The 19,347-nt window shown below is 37.8% G+C and overlaps 1 protein-coding gene across 2 annotated transcripts in view; it reads right to left on the bottom strand.

Annotated features, from left to right (window-relative positions):
• The window catches only part of ARID4B (AT-rich interaction domain 4B), a 95,493-nt gene that overhangs the window by 50,012 nt on the left and 26,134 nt on the right, over positions 1 to 19,347 (bottom strand). For both annotated transcript variants that reach the window (XM_063329014.1, XM_063329015.1), the window contains exons 3-7: positions 13,395 to 13,505; positions 9,719 to 9,784; positions 9,030 to 9,120; positions 5,005 to 5,084; positions 2,535 to 2,626 (exon numbers count right to left, since the gene is read on the bottom strand). In XM_063329014.1, coding sequence (XP_063185084.1) covers positions 2,535 to 2,626; positions 5,005 to 5,084; positions 9,030 to 9,120; positions 9,719 to 9,784; positions 13,395 to 13,505 — 440 coding nt within the window. The remainder of the gene's footprint in view (positions 1 to 2,534; positions 2,627 to 5,004; positions 5,085 to 9,029; positions 9,121 to 9,718; positions 9,785 to 13,394; positions 13,506 to 19,347) is intronic.

Genomic DNA, 19,347 nt, shown 5'->3' with positions numbered 1-19,347 from the left:
TTGTCCTAGTTTCAGTTGAGATAGGGTTTATTTTCTTTCTAGTGGTTGCTGTGTTTCAGATTTGGCATGAAAAGAATGTCAATAATGCATATTGGTTTAGTCAAGGGCTTTTTTCAGCCAATAAAATGGCCAATGGAAAATTCTGTACCATAGACATCATGCTTGGTATATAAATTGTGGTTGGCCAGGGTGAGCATGTGTGTGTTGGCCAGGGGTGTGTGTAACCTGTGATGACTGCTCCAGCCTGGCTGGGAAATTAATTCACCATGCTGGTGAGAGTAACTTGTGTCTTGTATACTCTTTTACCATTACTATTATTGTTATTTTCCTTTGCTGTTATTGTTCTATTAAACTGTCTTTATCTCAACCCATGGGGTTTTTTACCCTTTCACCTCCTTTTCTCCCCCTTCTCCCTACCCTTCTGTGGGGGAAAAGAGGTGAGTGAGAGGCTGCATGGTCCTAGTTGCTGGCTGGGATTAAACCACTACACACATCTACATGTAATACATGCAAAATCCAAGCAAAACACCACCATGCATCCACATGGAGGAATAAAAATGCACTGTCAGGACATGAAAAGGAAGTTGCCCTAGTGAAGCACTGCTCAAAAATTCTGTTGTAGTTTTGGACCAACATTAAGCTAAACTATTTTGTTTTTCCTCTTAATCTCTCTATGCTTTTACTTTAACAGACATAGAAAATAAGAAGCTATTTTGAGAGAGGAATCATCTCTGAAGAAGAAACATCAGCTATGAAGATGAATAGCAAAGAGAAAAAGAAGTCTATTTATCCTGAAAGAGTTCTTTAAAGATGTGCAGTGAAGCATTTCAATGACTGCTTCAATTTCACATTGAATGAAGTGTTGGAATGTAAGTAGATAGGCAAAGGTGCAAATACATTTTGATTAAAAAAGGTTCTGGCTCTTTATTTTGACTGTTCCAGTACAAAGGTGCACCTGTTTTTAACCTTATGGGGGAGTCTAAATGTACAGAACTACTTCAACCAAAATTACCTGCAACTGATAAAAAAAAATAGAAATAAAAAAATCAGTACTCCTGACTCTCTCTAGATATATTTTTACATTTTGATAGTCACTTTGAAGGTTAATTCTCAGAAAATACAGTGTGTTCAACGACAAGGAGCCGAATTTTAAAAGCTATCTTCCATTTTTCACATAACAACCTTTGATTACAAAGTTTGATATTAGCAGAAGACTCACAGTTAGCATTTGTGTAACAGAAGACAGCTAATGTACAGTCTTAGGTGAACTATGTTTCCTTTTCTCCACCCTAATTTTATGTCATCATTTGAAGAGCTGATAAAGCATTAGGTTTTTTTCCCCCCACATCCTTTTTATAAGTAGTGATTTCTTTTAAAATACAGTATTAAAGATTCTTTCTGGGGTTTGAGAATCTCTTGTGGGAAGAGAAAAATGTCAAGGACTAGAAAGCAAGACAGGACTATTTTAGAGAGACTACAACCTAGCTCAGTTATACCACTATCTTTGCAATTTGTCTTTTCACTCATTTCATTCAGTACTAATCATAAGATAAGGTGTGTTGTTTCTGCCATAATAATGTCCGGTACAGTTAGGGAAACAGAGAAGACAACAACCAAGTCACAGACACCAAGGATGCTGCAATCGCATTCTCTGTGGTATATGCCATTGCTGTCCATCTTTTTCCTTCAATACATCACAAATTAGTAAATCAATAACTGACTAAATTCATAATACCTCTACATATACAGGACAATATTTATTTCAAGCTGTCAAAAAGATAGAGAGCATGAATGGGTAACCCAAGCCACACCACCTCAAGATTTAAAAACAAAAACCCAAAACCAAACATCCTGCCCTCCCCCAAAAATAACCACAAAAACAACTCCATGTACAAATATCAAAGAAGAAGAGTTGATGGAGTATTTAACACTGTTTTTCAACTTCACAACCAACAAGAATTTTGGCACCTAGGAAATCAAGTCACTACTCTTGAACTTTGTTTCTCTATCAATAAGCTTTGCTGCAAACCATAATACCGTTATCTTATTTCTAAAAGCTCTTCAGAGACCTTGTAGTGAGAAACTAAAGGTCTACATGAGGATTCTAGTAGCTTCTACAAAGATTTCCTATCAGCTGGACAAAGACTGCATTGCAATGGTTTTAGTTTGAGTCCAACACACTTATAATACTAATATTCTACTACAGAGAAGCTTCTGAACACAGCTTAAAAACACATTACCACTTGGTAAGCCACTTTCTTTTTTTATACTTAAAAAACAAAAACAAGAAAAAACCTCCTGCCTATACCTGGTACTACTCTAAACATTGATTACCTGAAGACTTCTTGTAATTCTTGCATGCAACAACACACGTAAAACTTGACTTTCAGTCTGAGTGCTAAACAACATTTTACATATAGCTTCCTGGTTTTTGAACAAGAGAAGCCTGGACTAATAAAATAATAAAACTCCGCACACACTGAAAGCTTCAGAATTGAATACAGACAACACAGATATAAAGATGTTAAACTTACATATGATTGGATCTCCTTCCTCTGTTTGTTTTCTTTCCTATAACAGGAGTCCCAAAGTGTTCAGGATTTGTGAGTGGAAGCTGATCTAATGTCTGTTGAAATAACAAAATAATATAGATACACATATAAAAAACCTGGCATAAATTATTCTCCAAACCGTAACTTTGTATAATCTGGTTAAAGTAATTTTTGTCAGTAGAGAGACTTTCTCATTACAAAAGAAATACAGAAGTACAGCAGAGACATCACTGCTTTAATTTTAAAAAGTAATGTGGGGTTTTTTGAGTTTTCTTCCACACTTTCTCCCCACCTCTGAATAATTAACTTTTATCCAACACACATAGACAATTCTTCCCAGCAGTCCTGCCTTTGGACCATTCAAACACAGAGAATTAAGTATCAGGTATTCTGCTGACCTGAGATACTCCATCTCTACAGAACGAATTTCCTGCCTGTCCTATCATCAGACTGAACACCCAATCATCTATTTATAAATGAACAAAGGTCTCCTATGAAATGAAACTGCAAGATAACACAGTAGCAGCAAACATGACAAGTTAATTGTATTTTTGTTAGTAATTCATAATTTGATATGGCAGAGAAAGATTCTAAAACAATTTTAAAGAGGTTGCTATCAAATATCAATATATTTGAGAGGGTACTAATCGATACTATATTAACATCAGAACAAAAAGAGAAGGAGTGAAAGAAAGAACTTTCTCCGTTCAGGGAGAATGCTAAAACATCAACAGAAGGACTTCACGGATATGCGGTATCTTCTTTCCCTAAGACTGCTGTTATCTGTTTAAATTATAAGCATTCCAAATTTGAAGGCTCCTGGTACACAGAGTTTTTTGTACAGGCACTTATTCTTGTTCTTTGAAAGAAGGCAAAAGCCTTCCAAAGTAAACGTGGTCCTCTGAATTACACTTTTGAGTCATGTCTGAATTTTTAAATGTGAAACACCAACAAGAACCCCAAAAGTATTCCATGTCAGACAGAGCTGGACATACAGATAATAAAAGTGGCTTTTTAAATCTTAAAAGTAAATGCATGCTTACTTCCAAGTGTGGTGGACACCCTAAAAGATCCACACGCTTGGGAATTCAGAGATGAAGCTAAAGCAACATAAGAACAGGACAATCGTGTGGCACTGGTCTAATTACAGAAGAAACCGGAGATGCAATTTTCCCTGCTGAGTAGCTATGCAAACATGAGGTGATTAGAAATGCACAACATGCGTTTCATTGAGTGCTTGTGACAATGAATTGCATATTAGTGACTTTTGGCAAGACATCAAAAGTTAAGACAATAAGAATTGATGATAAAATACTAAGTAGGAGTCACCTGAATGTAAGGTTTCTTTGAATCTGACAAAATAATCTGAAAATACTCTTGTTCAGCCAAACAGGTCGCAAAGCAATATATATAGACTAAAATTTTCAACTTGCTTACTATAAAGTAATACTTCTGAAGCCACATTAAAATAGTATTTATGGAACAGAAGCAATTTAATTTTCAGGAGTGCTTATCATTAATAACAAAAAGATAATCAAAGGAACAACACCATTTTTAAAATTATGGTATTTATATCTGAATCCAGATTTAGGCATCTAATTAGGCCCTGCTTTTTACATGTATGTAATCCTGATTTAGGATTCTAGAAGGTATCTGAACCTTCACAAGAATGCAGTAAGCAGGCAACAAGCTCAGCTGACTACAATAATAAAGCGTATTTATGTAGAGCAAAAAACCACCTGTCTTCAGTAGCTTTCCAATAAGCGAACATGTTTACATAAATCTGCCCATCAGTCCAGACTGTCTTACATAATAAGAAGGAATAACCCTCATTCTGAAATTTCAGCTATTTGAAATTTGCTACAAACATCTACATACTTTTAATATGCAAGTCACCTTTAAGACATGAACCAGCTTCAAAATACTGGTAACTGTCTTCAAATTAACGGGTAACAGCAACTAATAGTTTGCCTTTTAAAAGAAAAGTACTGATCTTTCAAGTTTATCAGCTATTAAAATTTAGACTTGATCATCTACCTAAAATCCAGCAGAACTTAATTATGTCCAAAGATGTACATTAATTTTTTCCATGTATCACGTTTTGATTTTTTTCCAATGAATACATACGGGTAATTTTTTTATATAAAACAAAGTAGTTGTGTGATCGCAGTCTTTTGAGTGACCCAGAATATATGGTTTTACGTGACCATTAATAACATAAAAATTGAAAATATGAAACGCTGATTTTGTTTCTTAACTTACACAATTTGGTGAAATTTACTTGTATTTCTTGATTTTAAAAAAGAATAAGCCAGACCCTGTAGACTGTATTTTACATAATCCCCAGTTTTAGCAGCATGGATGTATATAACATACTGAAGACTGAGGTACTAAAAATATAAATTTTAAGTTTTTCTAAATGAAAAGTTGTGTAAAAAAATTCTTAAGTTACCTCGCTTTCAGCAAAATGTCTTTCTCCTTTTAAACACAGGGAAGAGCGTCTAAGAGTCTTCTCATCACCATCATCAAACACTGTCAGCAGGTAAGAAGAAAGGCAAGAAAAAAAAAATAAAAAAAATAAGGATATCAGTAAGTGATTGATTTAGGTGTCAGAAAGAATGAAATATATATTCCTGAAGCCAGTCCTTAAAACAAAGCTGTGCCTGGATACTGCTGCATATCCAGTAAAGCATTTGCACAGATCGACCAAATACACAAGCTGCTGTCTCACCACAGCTACTCCATCCTGGCATATGTTAAACGGAATATTAAGCAATCAATAGTTGAGCAGACAATTCATGGATCAGGACATAAAATTAACAATCAACACAAGCTAGAATTGAAAAACTATTCTTCAAGCATTTTCTATTTATACAGAACTTATTGGATAACCAGAATTCCTACAATATTCAAATGGAAGCTATGCTAACTATGAGGAAACATAAATGCATATTTTGAGAAAAAAGTTACCGTTTACTGTTATATGAAAGTTCAACATCTTTCTCTATTGACTTCATTCAACTATGCTATAAAACAACAGTGATATCAGCCTAAGGAAGATGACAGTTGTTAAAGTGCAGACAATCATCAAAACCAGCTGTAGTGAGAGAACTGTGGAACTCCCAGTTTCCAGACTTTCCACTACCCCTACTATCACTAGGTCAACTGGAAACAAGTTCATAATACAGTTGGCTTCAGCTACATACTTTACCCTTTTGAATCCTGAAATGCAGCGCACATATTCAAGGTGGGATCTTCAGAAGCTGGTAAACTGATCATATAAAAAGTAAGGTTTTGTCAAGTCTTCTACAGGTACTTAACAGATGAAAACCTGGTGATGTGTTTTAACTCTTGGGCTATGCTTGCATTGTTCAGTGAGACAAGAACTGACCTCCTCTCCCTTCCCCAACAGTGATAACAATTATATTCTTGTCCCCACACTGCAGTGACCTTGAAGACTTTTGTGGGAAGGGAAATAACCCCAAGAGTAGATTCAAATATTACATTAAAAGTTAAAAGTTTCGGTAATTTCTTAACATGTCTCTTTCACCTTCCTTCAAATCTTCTCTTCTGCCCATCAACAGTACTGCCGAGCCTGATTCTGTCAGCCTCATTAGAATTCAATCATGTGGTACAAACCTAAAAATATGTAAACGCTTTCACAAACAGGAGTCAAAATAACAGTATTAGGAGAATAGCTGTAAACCGGCAAAAGATGCCTGGCAAGACTGGAGAGATTTCAACCATGGCTGACTTTCAGATAGTAGGTGCCATACCCTATTTTCAACATCTAGTAATTGAAATAAAAAAATACAAAAAGCAACAAGCTATATCAAAATTACTGAATAGTATTTATTTGATATGAAAGTAACTTTTACCTAGTTCTGACAATTTTTCATTTTAAGTTCAGTACTGTTGATGAACAAACTTCCCCTTGTGACTACCATTCGCCAGTCTGTGTTTTATAGTACAGTAATTGTTGAGTACTGTTTAGTGATAAAATTTCAGTTATAGATGCACATCTGTCACTTCAAAATTTGTTGAAAGGTATCAAAGGCAAGAACTGCACAAGAAAACACATAGATGTGGAGCTGCATCTCAAATGTTCCTAATTAAGCCCCCCCCCCCGCCAGTGAAATGAAGTAGAAGGCAGTAGGTTCCTAATTCAGTTTGTGTTAATTAACGTAACAGTCCTCCTTACATAATGAGAGATTAAAAATAAAAATAAAAAAATCTATCCACTTCAAGGGATAAGCTGACTACAACAGAGGTAAACCTATTCAGAGCTAGGCAGGTAGACACGTTATGTATCCTACATGGTAATCTGCTTGCGGCCTCTTCCTTGCCAGAGAGATTCTTAATCTTGTTCCATAACATTAACACATTCAGAGGAAAAGCTTCACCTTCCTGAAAGACTTGTATGGCCAGCATAGCACATACGCCTGTAATGCATATGATCTATATGAACATCCTCAAAACAACCTACTGATCTAATCAAACATCCTCAAAACAACCTACTGAACAGACATACAGGAGTGTAATGCATTTAAAAACACCTACTCTGAAACTGCACAGAAAAGGAGAAAAGAGGAAACTTAATGCAAATAAAACCACTTTGAATTCTGAGAAAAAGCAATGTAATGACAGAAAAAGTGCAGGTGGGGATAAGACTAGTTTTGAACATGCACAATTCTGCATATTTAGTAAAGCAAACAATCCTATGGTTGTTTTTTTTCCCTCACAGTAAACAAAGTTAAATGTTAACAATACCACTTAAATTTGATTAATTTATATGAATGACGAAAGAGTATCTGTTTACCAGGACTGGAATACTTTTGAGCTTTTTGAGGAATTTTTATAGGACAGGCAAATAAAGTATGGGCACTTCATGTATTTTTATAACTGTGCTATACAAATTTTAAAGGTTATACCAGTTGGGATTTTTTTAATTTAATTTAGTTCCTATCTTCCTTTGGTAGGAAAGTAGTAGCATCAAACAAGACATATAAACAAAGTGAAGTACAATTTCTATTGAAATAACACCTTATAAGATAGACAGGGATGCTCTTAAAGCAACCTTGTCCATACTTTAGTGATAAAAGAGTTCTCAAGCAGCCCCAAAACGGTTATTACTCTAAATTCTACATGCTACTGCTGCAGTGGCATAAATGGTCTTAAATAACAACTTCTGGAAAGGTACTACTTCAGATCTATCTGTCCCTTCACAAAGTTTTTGACCAAATCATAGTAATTTTATTCACAAAATCATTAACAATACAAGTAACTAGATACTTCTCAACAAGTGCTGGAACAACATTAGATAACTCTGCTGGTTAGGATGTGGCTAATTCTGAAATCTGATACATGGCAACTAACCCTTGAAGTAGGACTTTCACTCAGATCTGCAGTCATCACTGTCTGTAAAGATAATTTCAGTCTCATTCCACTCACCCTCCTGACAAAGATTATTCTAATCATCCACTGCTAGAGTCACTTCTCTCTCAAAGTGCATTACACAGCCAGCAGCTGCGTTACTTTTACTGATTCTGCAAGGTCAACATGCTTTTGTCCACTTTTATCTACAAAATATGGTTTTCAATCTCAACTCTTACATCTCCTCTTCCTATTTCTCAAGTTCAGGATTTTTGATAGACATCTACTTTGATTTACAGACTGCGACTCCATGACACCTACCTTCAAAATTTAATCTGGATGGACTCCTATCTTACTCTTCTTGTGAACTGCTAATCATACACCTTCTCAGAAGCATAAACATATACATACAACATAGTTCTAACACTAGCTATACCATTTTGCTCTTAAAAGCTGTTGTATCTGATTAATTTCTACATTAATTACCAAAACATTATTTATAAAGTTAATTCTTGTCTTTATACCTCATGTTTCACCCCATCCTCTCCTGGTCTCTCCTTTACTCATACATTCTACCTCTCTCCAAAAAGAAAATATATTTTCTGCAACACTTATCTGGAAGGTCTTATCTAAACTTGCAGCTCTTTTCCTTTCTAGAAGGACTATGACTAGGGAAGGTTAGTCTTTCCCTGGTTGTTCAACATCACTTCATCAATAACAACCCCACGTATTTCAAAACAACGAAATCCTACTTAAGTATTGCAACTTGTGTTTTAAAAGCACTTCTTTTTCTTTTTTAAGGAAGGATGACAGGATGCTTTGCTTCAGAATGTTTAGCAATAGTATAGTAAATATCTGAGCAGCAGTTACCAATTACAGAGCAATTCACTAGGTCTTTATTTGGGGTCCTAATTTCACATTGTGAGGGGTACAGTTTCTTATAAAAACACAAAATAAGTAGTTTAGTTTGGGTTTCTTTTAATACAAACTTTGAATACCTAAGCATCTCCAAAAAACATCTGTCACCATGCTTAAGACATGTCCAGGTCCCAGGCTTATTTTTAAGTCATGGGTTTTATTTAAGTACATAACTCCTTCTCTTACCTACAGTGTACCAGCTTGCATCTGTTAATTTGTTGATAACTGCTTCCTGGTATGTTCCATCTGGATTCTTCACTTCCACAACAGTTCCTACCTAAAATACAAAAGCCACTTAGCACTTGAGAGCTTCTAAAACAGGCAATGAAGTTAGCACTTTGTATTTAGCAGAGTTAATTTCTAACTTATTTCTATGTTAAATATACCATACTTTTCCAGCATATATATTCCAGAATATATTTGTATCCCTCAAAACTTCTTTCTTTCATTCCTCTAAAGTAAGCAAACTAACTGAGCTGATTATTTCCTGCCAGCAGGTGGGGAACAAGAACCAATCTGAGTGATGTCATTCTCTTGTATAAGAGCTTGCCCATCAAATCTTCCAGCTGAGTTTTCCAAAGCAACAGTGACTAAAAATCAGAGACAGCCAAACTTACAGCTTTAAGGCCAAAAAGAACAGAGGCTTGCATCAGCCTGTATGCTGCATCCCCTTTAACTACAAAGGAAAAAGTTAACATGAAGAGTGTACTATCTCTAGCTTTGCTGCACTACCTTTTATGCTTCGTGATCCTATCTGGCCTGTGTAATAAATTGAACATTCCACTTTCACCCCATACTGCATATACACATTTATGTCAAGTACTGAAAAAGAATGCTTTTCAAAGTGTTAGGAAGACACAATACAAATTTATTACCTTTAAGGGACCCTTTATGTGGTCATCCTGCACTTCCACTGTTGAAGAATCATGTCTAAAAGTTACCTAAAAAATATAATTCAACTGACAATCACTTGATACAATTGAGCAGCAGAAGCACATGCAGATGTCAACAGCCCTTCTTTTACTCTCGTCGTACAGTTAGTCACCATAATCATTCCACTTGATGAAAACTGTGTTTCATTCATGTATTTTAGAAATATGAGGAGACAATTTCTCAGTCATCAAAACGTTTAAAATATTTTTTATCTTTCAGAAGAGAACCATTACATCTACAGGAAGTGACACACAACAGTTTACCAACAATGTTTAATGGCTCAAAACAATCTCTGCAGCTCTCTTAATGATTTGAATTGTGCTGCTCTAGTACCACACCAAGAAAGTTTCAAGAGTTCTGAGCATGAATAATTTTGAAGAAACATTTATATTTCAATGCTCTGAAATCAAACAGGTTTAGCACCAATATCTAGGAATCAAAAGTTCGGTTCAGAGACAAAGTAACCTGAAACCTGTGGTCACCATTGGCTCATATGAAATAGCCATTATTTCAATTCTGATTAGAGACATCTGTTTTTATTTACTTTCTGCAATTATCTTAAATGTATTTTACAGCAAAAAGGAACTCTGTCCAAAACCATGAGCCAGCCACAATGTACTATGATGAAAGGTAAACAAAGCAAATTGCTATTGTGTATTCCTGAATGGCTTTTCTTTTTATGGATGCCTTAGGGCTTTTTGACTCTTTTAGAGGAAAAGATTTTTGATGCCAACAGTTTTTGCTTCTTGAGATATTCATATGTACTCAAAGAAATACTGGTTATTAACAGAAATATTCAAAATACAAACTCAGTGTGACAGCACTGCCCTTTCTTGAAGCTGCGAAAAGTGATGTCAGTATTTGTTAGTGTGGGTTTTAAATCCCATGGTATTTGTCAGTGTGGATCTTTTCTGTCTCAGGCAAAAAGATTAAGACATTCAGCACATCATCAACCTGTTTAGATTCAGTTGAAATTTTCCCTTTTCTTCACCATCCTGAAAAGACAGTCCTGGTTGGCTTTATACAGCAGATGCTTCACTAATTAAGACCTACATAGAAAACAGTTTCTTCTGAAACTTCTGTGGAGGGTGCCCAAATATAATTGGGCATTGATGATGGTGCTTATTGTTTTAGGAGACACTGTCAAAATAAACTGGCTTAAACAGCTCTCTAAGAAAAGCTGTATGTAACAGATCCTATGAAGATGGACTGCCACTCTTCTAATACTAGAAGTCTTGCCCTTTAGTCAAATTTGTACTGCCTTCAAGACTTTTCACAAGTTCAGGCAAAACTTCGGTTTTACTGCTTTCCATGACAAAGCGTGTAATGTAGTCACATTGTTAATGTAAAATTCTGTACCGTGTACAGTACCTGCCAAAGACTGCTAAACCATGAAATACACTACCTATTGATACTGAAATAATAAATACATAGCACTTGCATTAAATTGAATAAAGTTATTAAGTTATACTGATGATGGAAAAGTTATTACGAAGGTATGCCTCAAAATATTATAGGAAGCAGAATTCAACAGAAGAAAGCAGGTAAAAGGAGACACAGTTACATGTATTTTACTTGCCTGAAGATGACATACTCCATATTGAAAATGTTGTTGTCATTCTCCTTTCTCAATAGAGCATCTAGTTACAAAACTTAAGTAAAAGCTTCAAACTAAAATTGATGTTATGAAGTTAACTGACTTTTCGTTCAGTAGTTCTAGGAGACTGGGGCATAAAATATACTGGGGCCAGAAGAAACTGTTAAACAAGTGGAAAATAAATGCAGCAGATAAACTATCAAAATTCTAGCCAAAGTACACCTGATAATAAGAATATTGGTTAGAGCTAGTACTGGGGAAAGTCTGCACGTGCCAGAAAGAGCTGAAAAGATTTTTAAAGAAAATCAAGGGGTCACTGTTAAGTTTAGGGAATGTATGTTCCTGGTGGAGGAAAGACAATATAACCAGATATTGTTATTGCACTCACACACACACAAAAAACCTCAACCACAAACCTCGTTATTCTACAAAGCAAGGGCTTAACTGCCCTAAGCTACACAGTAACAGCGAAGACACACACAGGAACTTGAATCCACAGGGCTTTAGGCACAGCCTCCACAAACAACTTACAGTAAAAAATGCTAATCCATTTCATTTCAAGATCTTTCTGCAAACATTGCAGTAACCAAACTGCAAATAATAAACCCGTAAGAAAACACTTCTCAATTAAAAACAAAACCTTAAGTGCAAGTGGCCATCTAAGACTGTGGGCTGAAAGCCCTCTAAAGAGCTGAAAGGAGTTAAGATTTCACTGATCTAGGCACAACACGATTCCTGTACTTCAATACTGATACTTAACAGCTTAAATACCAATACCTAGTCGCTTAAACTCAATGATGCTGTAAAGCATAGACCAGCTGATGCTGTTAAGAGTTATGACTAATGAAATGAAAGGGCCACTAATTTGTTCTAAAGGCTTTTTAAAGATGTCAGATTTAAGACTAACATCTTCTTGATATAGTTAACATTATTATCAAAGAAGTGACAACAGTCCTTCGCAACAGGGCTTTTGGAGATAGCCTGCTCTCTGCCTCATACATACTATAGGCAAAATCAGCCATAGCGTGAGGGTAGATTCAAGCAACGCATGACAGTTTTATAACAGAAGCTCTTTGATAACAGGTTATCACCACTCACACATTTTCACTTGTATTTACAGTAAATATAAGAAAAAATATTCTGCCGCCATAACTCCATTGCAGAGCAACAATCTAATTTATTTTTTGTAAGTGCTTTTGATCCTTGCTGTGTTACATTTCTGTATGAGGTTAAGAGGCAGAGCAAAAAAATAGTACCTGCTCCCAGATTAGAAGCTTTTAGGGCAACATTATCCAAACAGAAATAAGGCCATTTTGCAGTGTAGACTTACTATGTAATAAAAACAAGGCCGAACATTGTACTCTCTATTTCTAGAAATGATATTTTAAATTTCCACAGGATGTTAAAATGTGTCTCTTGTATTCCCTCGCCACAATTTTTATTTGTACTGCATATAGCTTATATTGATTCATTCAGTCATTAACTAATCATAAAGATCTTGTGAGATCCCCTGCTTGCTATTCTGTAGGCCTCAATATGCCAAGTCTTTGTTGGAAGACAGCAGGGTTTAATCTTATACCTGATGCATTATCTAGTTGACACTGCTAAATGGCAGTGACCTGTGCTTCTGAAGTAAAAGAAACCGTATTAAGCCTACTTTGAGGAGTTTTAGCTATTTTCTGATAACATTTTCCCATACATATACCTACATTTGTCAAATTCTGATCCATTACTTTAAGGTCAGCCTATGGCATTGAAGGCCACAAGCAGTGGATGCAAGCAGATGACAAAGCAGTGAAAGAAACAGAATGCATCTAATTACACAGTAATTAGTGGGTGGGGGGAACCCCTCCCCTCCCAACAAAAATGAGCTTCCTGTTATTTCAAAGACTGCATTGCCAGCCTCCAAGAAAAGGACAGGTTCTTAATTGTCTTGAGACTATAAAGAAGTTTCATGTTGTGCTATTTTGAACATTGATAACCTTTTTCCCAAAAAAAGTGTTTGCAGGAAAATCACATACCTTGACTTTGACAAGTCTTTTTGCTGTCTTGATCTTGGCTTCACAGAAGGCTCCTCTATACTTTGCACTCACATCAGTGCCCACTGTGAGATAGGGAGGCTCATCAATGGCCTGAAACAGAAAGGAAAACAACTGGGTTTTAATTACTGGCCGCTGGCGATATAGCTGACATGGTCTTGCTAGCTGTTGTGGACAGAGCATTACAAAACAGACAAATAAAACTTAACTTGACAGCATATGTATATCACAGCAGTAGAAACACAGAATGCAACTCTACGCTCATACAATGACTACCATAAATACAATAAACTGATACCACAGTTGTCTGCAAAAAGCACCACATAAGCCTCCAAACTCCGCACCAACTGAAGACGCAACAGATGGCCAGTTCTGCTGCAATGGTGAAGCACAACCAAGTGTTCTACCTTCTCCTTTAATTGCCTCAAGATCTGACGAGTTTCATGAAGAAACTGGTGTTTATCTCCCTCAATTAATTAAGGTTCATTTTTCATTAGTAGGTAGAACAACTCTGAAGAGATTTTGCTTTTTCACTTTTGAATAAAGTAAATTATATAATGTGGGTGCTTAGCAGAAGAGCAGCCCGAGGGGCAGCATACAGTAGGAGAATAACAGTGGGATAAATGCACAATGAAGGTGAAGGGCCCAGACAAAAGACAAGGTTCTGTAACATGCAAGAGGAACAGGTGACACCCAAATAGGGAAAGAAGAAATAGAAGAGGAGGGAAATAAGTGGTTTGGGGAGTAGGAGGAGAACATGGGTTCAATTAGTATGCGGAGTAAACTCATAAAGGCTCTGTTCCTTCAAAGGACGTCCATCTTCTCTCACTCAACCTCTCCCAGTGTAATCTGGGGGAGGAGATTCCAGGTATCTGAACCACCTCACTATCATTTCATAGAATGTGTGTAGAAGGCAGAAGGTGGCAAGCAACAGCAGTGAGGTATGTTTCCAAGAGCTGCAAGCCTCCATCCAGCCCCAAACAAGAGCTGTGAACAGAGATCTTAGCCCTTGTCTAAGACCACATCATGCTTCTGCACCCCTATAGATTCAAACACAGCTTACAAGAGGCAACTCTGGCACGTGCAGGCTCTCTGTGGAAAGAATGTAGAGATTATCTCCTTCACAGATCTCAGAGCTACTATTTGATAGTGAGGTGCTTGCACTCACCATCAGGTAATTCCCACTGGCTGTTTTCAGCTCCAATACATAAGAAGTAAAAGCATACTGAATGCTTCAATGCATGACTTTTCAGAAATTTACATTTTGAAATTCAGAGACGTGAGATGCTACAGTGTTAACTGTGTATTAATGATGTTTCACCTTGACTCTCTTCAAGTCTACCTCTCATTATCAGGTAACAGAATATATTTCAGAGTACTAGAAAAGTGTTACCAATCTGCACTCGTTAAGATCATCAGAAATATGAATGCTCTAATGAGTCGCTCCCTCTCTCTCTCTGCACGCATGGTGTCGACTACATGCAGAGTAGTAGGATATACTGCTCTGGTAGTAGTATAACCGTGAACATATATTTATTCTTATTCCAGACAACAATAAAACACAACTGAGACTAACGAGGTATCTGTTAAGAGTGTCGGGATTCTGAAATTCATTCCTCCTTGCTTGTCTAACAGTGTAAATGTACTTGCCTTCAAGGCAGGCTGCAATGTTTTTCTCTTACTGCACTTGGAAGGATGCTGGAAACAGGGACTCCGATGGCGATAACTTGATTTTGCTTAGTACTACTCTCAGTAGAGTGTACCAGGTAGTGGCTGCTTCACACAATATAAATCTGAACAGGGGAAAGTAGCGATGTATTCTCTTGCAGAGTCAGTAAAGCTTTAAGAGGGTCGCATGCCTCCTGCTCTCCCCACTCTCTAGCGAAGAAACTCTTTCAGCACTACAATGTTGATAGTCTTTCACGCCAGCTGATCTTCCAAACTTAATAGAAAGCGTGGAGTATTGAGATTACTTTAACAAGACAGACAGATCCCAGATGGGTCCACACAAATGCACATAGCTAGAATCCTCCTACAAACACTTCTGAAGTTGGTTCTGTCAGTATTAGTTTATACCTCCCTATACAGACAAACAAATTGTTTCAAAGACCAACTCATAACGTTAAGTTTAACTTGCAGAAAATAAAGAACACTTTTTCTTCACTACTACTGAACATTAAAAAAAAAGAAAAAAGGTCTGCAGTACTGTGAACCAAGACAATCTGAAGCTTTGGTCTTTGACTATTTAGAAGTTTATGGCAGAGGAACAGGCAAGCCGACAATCAAATTTTAAAACAGGATCTTAAATTCTTACTAAGAGAAAAATCACTAATATTAGTGATTAAGTTTATCACGACTGTGGCTTATTTTTAAAAGCTTCTTCCAAAAAGAATATTCATTTGAAAAACACCTGTAAGAACTGATTTCTGTTACTACCACACAAGTTAATTTGAGTTCCTAGCCTAAATTTCCTGAACTTACTTTTACAATAGCTAACTCCTTTCACTGGAATTAGTTACCATTGTAAATAAAGTAATTTCAATGAATAGCAAACATATGGACTATTTGCTTACCACTGTACGTATGTTTACTAAAAATACCGCACCAGAGTGGCCTTTGAGAGGAAAATTCATACTGATGAAATGCATTTCTTTAATTACCACTATGAATCATTATACATTTTTAAATAACCATGTGAAATCTTCAGTGGATACATATAGGAAGATTTTCTTCCATTTTACTATTCCATTGAAACACAAATTATGTGGGCTTTTTTTCCCCAAATCACTTAACCGAAAATTTCAAAATGCTTCCCTCATTCTCACTGATAGTATCATTTGGAAGTGATTAGTTAAAACAACTAGCAAGATGTGATGCATCATAGAGAATGAAAACTAGAAAAGTAAACAGTGATGACCAAAGTCTGGCATTAATTTCAGATTATCCTTACCATGACTTTGTCATTTTCACAAACTCTAAATGACTCGCCTGTTCTCAAGCAGGTTTTATTCAATTCCACCAAATTAGATAGAGATTAAAAATAAGTATACAGCTATTTTTTCCTTTCTGTTCTCCTTTCTCTGCTTTGTGCTTACACCACTTAACAGACGTTCTTACACTCAGAGTGAACATATCTTTGACTACTTAGTTCTGACGTGCTTTGGCAGTATTTGTTTTTGTTCTTTCTTTGCTTTTCAGTACAGGTTACCAGAAAAAAACAGTATGTTAAAATACAGCTAAAATCTGACGACACGATTCAGTAATCTTGGAAAAGGTATTATGAGCATATTGAAATTATCTTAACAAGGAGCACTGCAACGGTCTTTAAGGGGAAGGGGGAGACACAAGGTTGGCTTCTTAAAATTATTAAAGATTTCATTTTGAGACAACTCTACTAGTCTCATATGTTGCTGTCTCCAAAGGCTGAAGTCTCTGCCTTAATTTTATTTTAAAATTTAAGGTAACCTGAATTTGCATTTACATTTTATATGTGAACATAATCTCTTGCACTTTATAATTCATAGATAAGAATCACCTTTTCAGTAGCATATCATACATAAACCCATCAATAAACTTTTTGCTCAACAGGAAAACTGAAAAGTATACCCAGCACACACCATCATTCATTTATAATGAGATCGTGAACTTCTTTCATCCACAGCAACTTCCAGATTTCCTCCCTCTCAACTCTCCCAATGTTTCTACGTCTCTATACTCTCTCCACACATCTTTCAGTTCAAACAGGAGGAAGACGAAAGGGAAAAGTGAAGCTGATGGTAATCTCTAAATTTGGCTTTTTTTTTTTTTTTTGTAACTATTGGCAGAAGATTGGTATTTAAGATCCTCACTGAAACTATCCACCAACCAGGCGCTTACATGTGGCATCACTATTTTGTTTGCATTAATGTCTGAGGCGAGGCTACCAGAAGGGGAGCAGGGTCTGGTGGGTGACAACGAGAGATGGCCATCCTTCTCCAAATGGAAACCGGTGGATGGCTGTATGTATCCAAGGCCTCGCTCCCCCGGCAGTTTGGGGATGCAGCCAGGCTGGGGACACGGAAGGGCTGTTTCGGCAAGAGACTGGGGCGAGACCTTCCCTGCCTGTCGCTGCAGTGGGATGCTGACTACTGAAAGCCGAATGTTACCAGCGGTTTGCGCGGCTCCCCAACGAGCGGCAGGGGGCCGGTTCGATGCTCTAGCTTCGACAAGGCTGCCGGAGGGACGCAGAGCCCGGGTGATTTTGATGAGCTCCTTAGGGACGGCAGAAGAGCAGACGGGCACCAGCGTTTCTCGGGGGACCTGCCTGCCCGCCGCAGGGCACAGGCGACCAGCCAGCCCGGCGGCGAGCCCTGCCGCTTTAAGAGGAGGGGCCCGGGCCAGGAAGCTGCCAGAAGTTTCTGGCCGCTGGAGCCAGCGCCGAGCGCTGCCGCCCGCCCGCGCTCCCCCGCGGCGCCGGCAGATTAATCGCGGATTGCCGTTACGCTAAATTTGTCCCCGTAAGGCGATTGCCGGGTAAAGCTGCACGCAAGGCTCCCCGGGAGCCGGCCGCTGCAGGCGCCGGGCTCCGCCGCCTACCGAGCACCGGCGGGGCCGGCGCCCGGGGGCCGCCTGGTACCGCTCCCTCCCGGCGGGAACCCGGCGGCGGCGGGGCCGGGGGCTGCGGGCTCCCTCAGCGCGGCACCGGCACTGCCGGGGGGACCCGACACCCTGCCCGCCGCCGCTGCGGGTACGGCACTGGTGTGCTTCCTAAAGCAACAGTCAAGTAACAACTTCGATAATTTCTGGCATTCCCTTGGGTGTGCAAAAAGGCATAAAAAAGAAAAGGATTTCCTGCAGTTTTGCGCTTTCCACTAGGAAATCCGAACTAACGGGCAACCACCATGCTACTACTACTTAACATTGTTTTATTAATGGAAATTGGATGAATAGTTTCTTTGCTATCTCAGTTCACAACTGCTGCGTAGGGACAGGTTTTTCTATATGCAGCACAGGCTGCCGTGGCTGAAAACCTGGTTTACCACTTAAATAAGGAGCAGTCTCTAAGGTGACCAGTCAGCAATTTCCACCAATTCAATGGCTGAATTTTCTTTGGCAAGCAAAGCGGGCTGCTGGAAGGGTTCCGCTCCAGCCTTCAAGCTGATTATCCTTGGAAGGACTGATAAATGGCTAGATGCCCACATCATAAAACAACCTGCACATCTTCTGAATTTGGACATTTACATTGGTATTAATAGTTCTGGTCTTCCAAGTGTGAGGGAGGAAAAACATCCCTCCAGAGCGCCTTGGAAAAAATATTTTAACATTGCAATCTAAAATGGTAGTAGCATCACACTTTTACATACCTTTTAAGGCTGTTAAAGAGGTCAGTTTTCCAGTTTTTCTAGAGATTTAGACATTTTCCATCTACATGGGATGAAATCGTCCTCACATCACCTCTTTCAACTGTGCTGCATTACTATATTCAAATTCCTTTGTAAAATCTGTCATGTCCTACAGCAGCCGATAAAATTCCTTTATGTTGTCCTCTGCCTATAAGCACGTCTAATACAGTGTCCCTGAATATATTATTTCTATCTCCTAATCTGTATTCCTCTGCACTATGCACAGGATGTTCCAAGTAAACTACATGAAAACAAGATTAAGCATTCAATCTAGAAACAGAGCAGACATGCTTAGTAGGAATGCCTGCAGGACTGCTTTCAGATAAATATGGAGAGAGAAAACTGGGTCTGTACCTTCCCTTTATTTTTCATGAAAAGCCAGGATTTGAGCTTCTATTAAACATTCAAAATTCAGCGTTTATCTACTCTACAAGACTCTTGAGTTGAGAAACTAGTGAAACGTTTTCACGCAGCCAAAAAAACTCCAACAATCCCGCAACTACTGAAAAGAAAGGACTAATTTTAGGTTTTACTTTTTAACTGGAAATTTAACA

This window comes from Chroicocephalus ridibundus, chromosome 3 (genome assembly GCF_963924245.1).
Source record: "Chroicocephalus ridibundus chromosome 3, bChrRid1.1, whole genome shotgun sequence".
Classification (NCBI taxonomy): Eukaryota; Metazoa; Chordata; class Aves; order Charadriiformes; family Laridae; genus Chroicocephalus; species Chroicocephalus ridibundus.
This window is presented reverse-complemented; position numbering and strand designations above follow the sequence as displayed.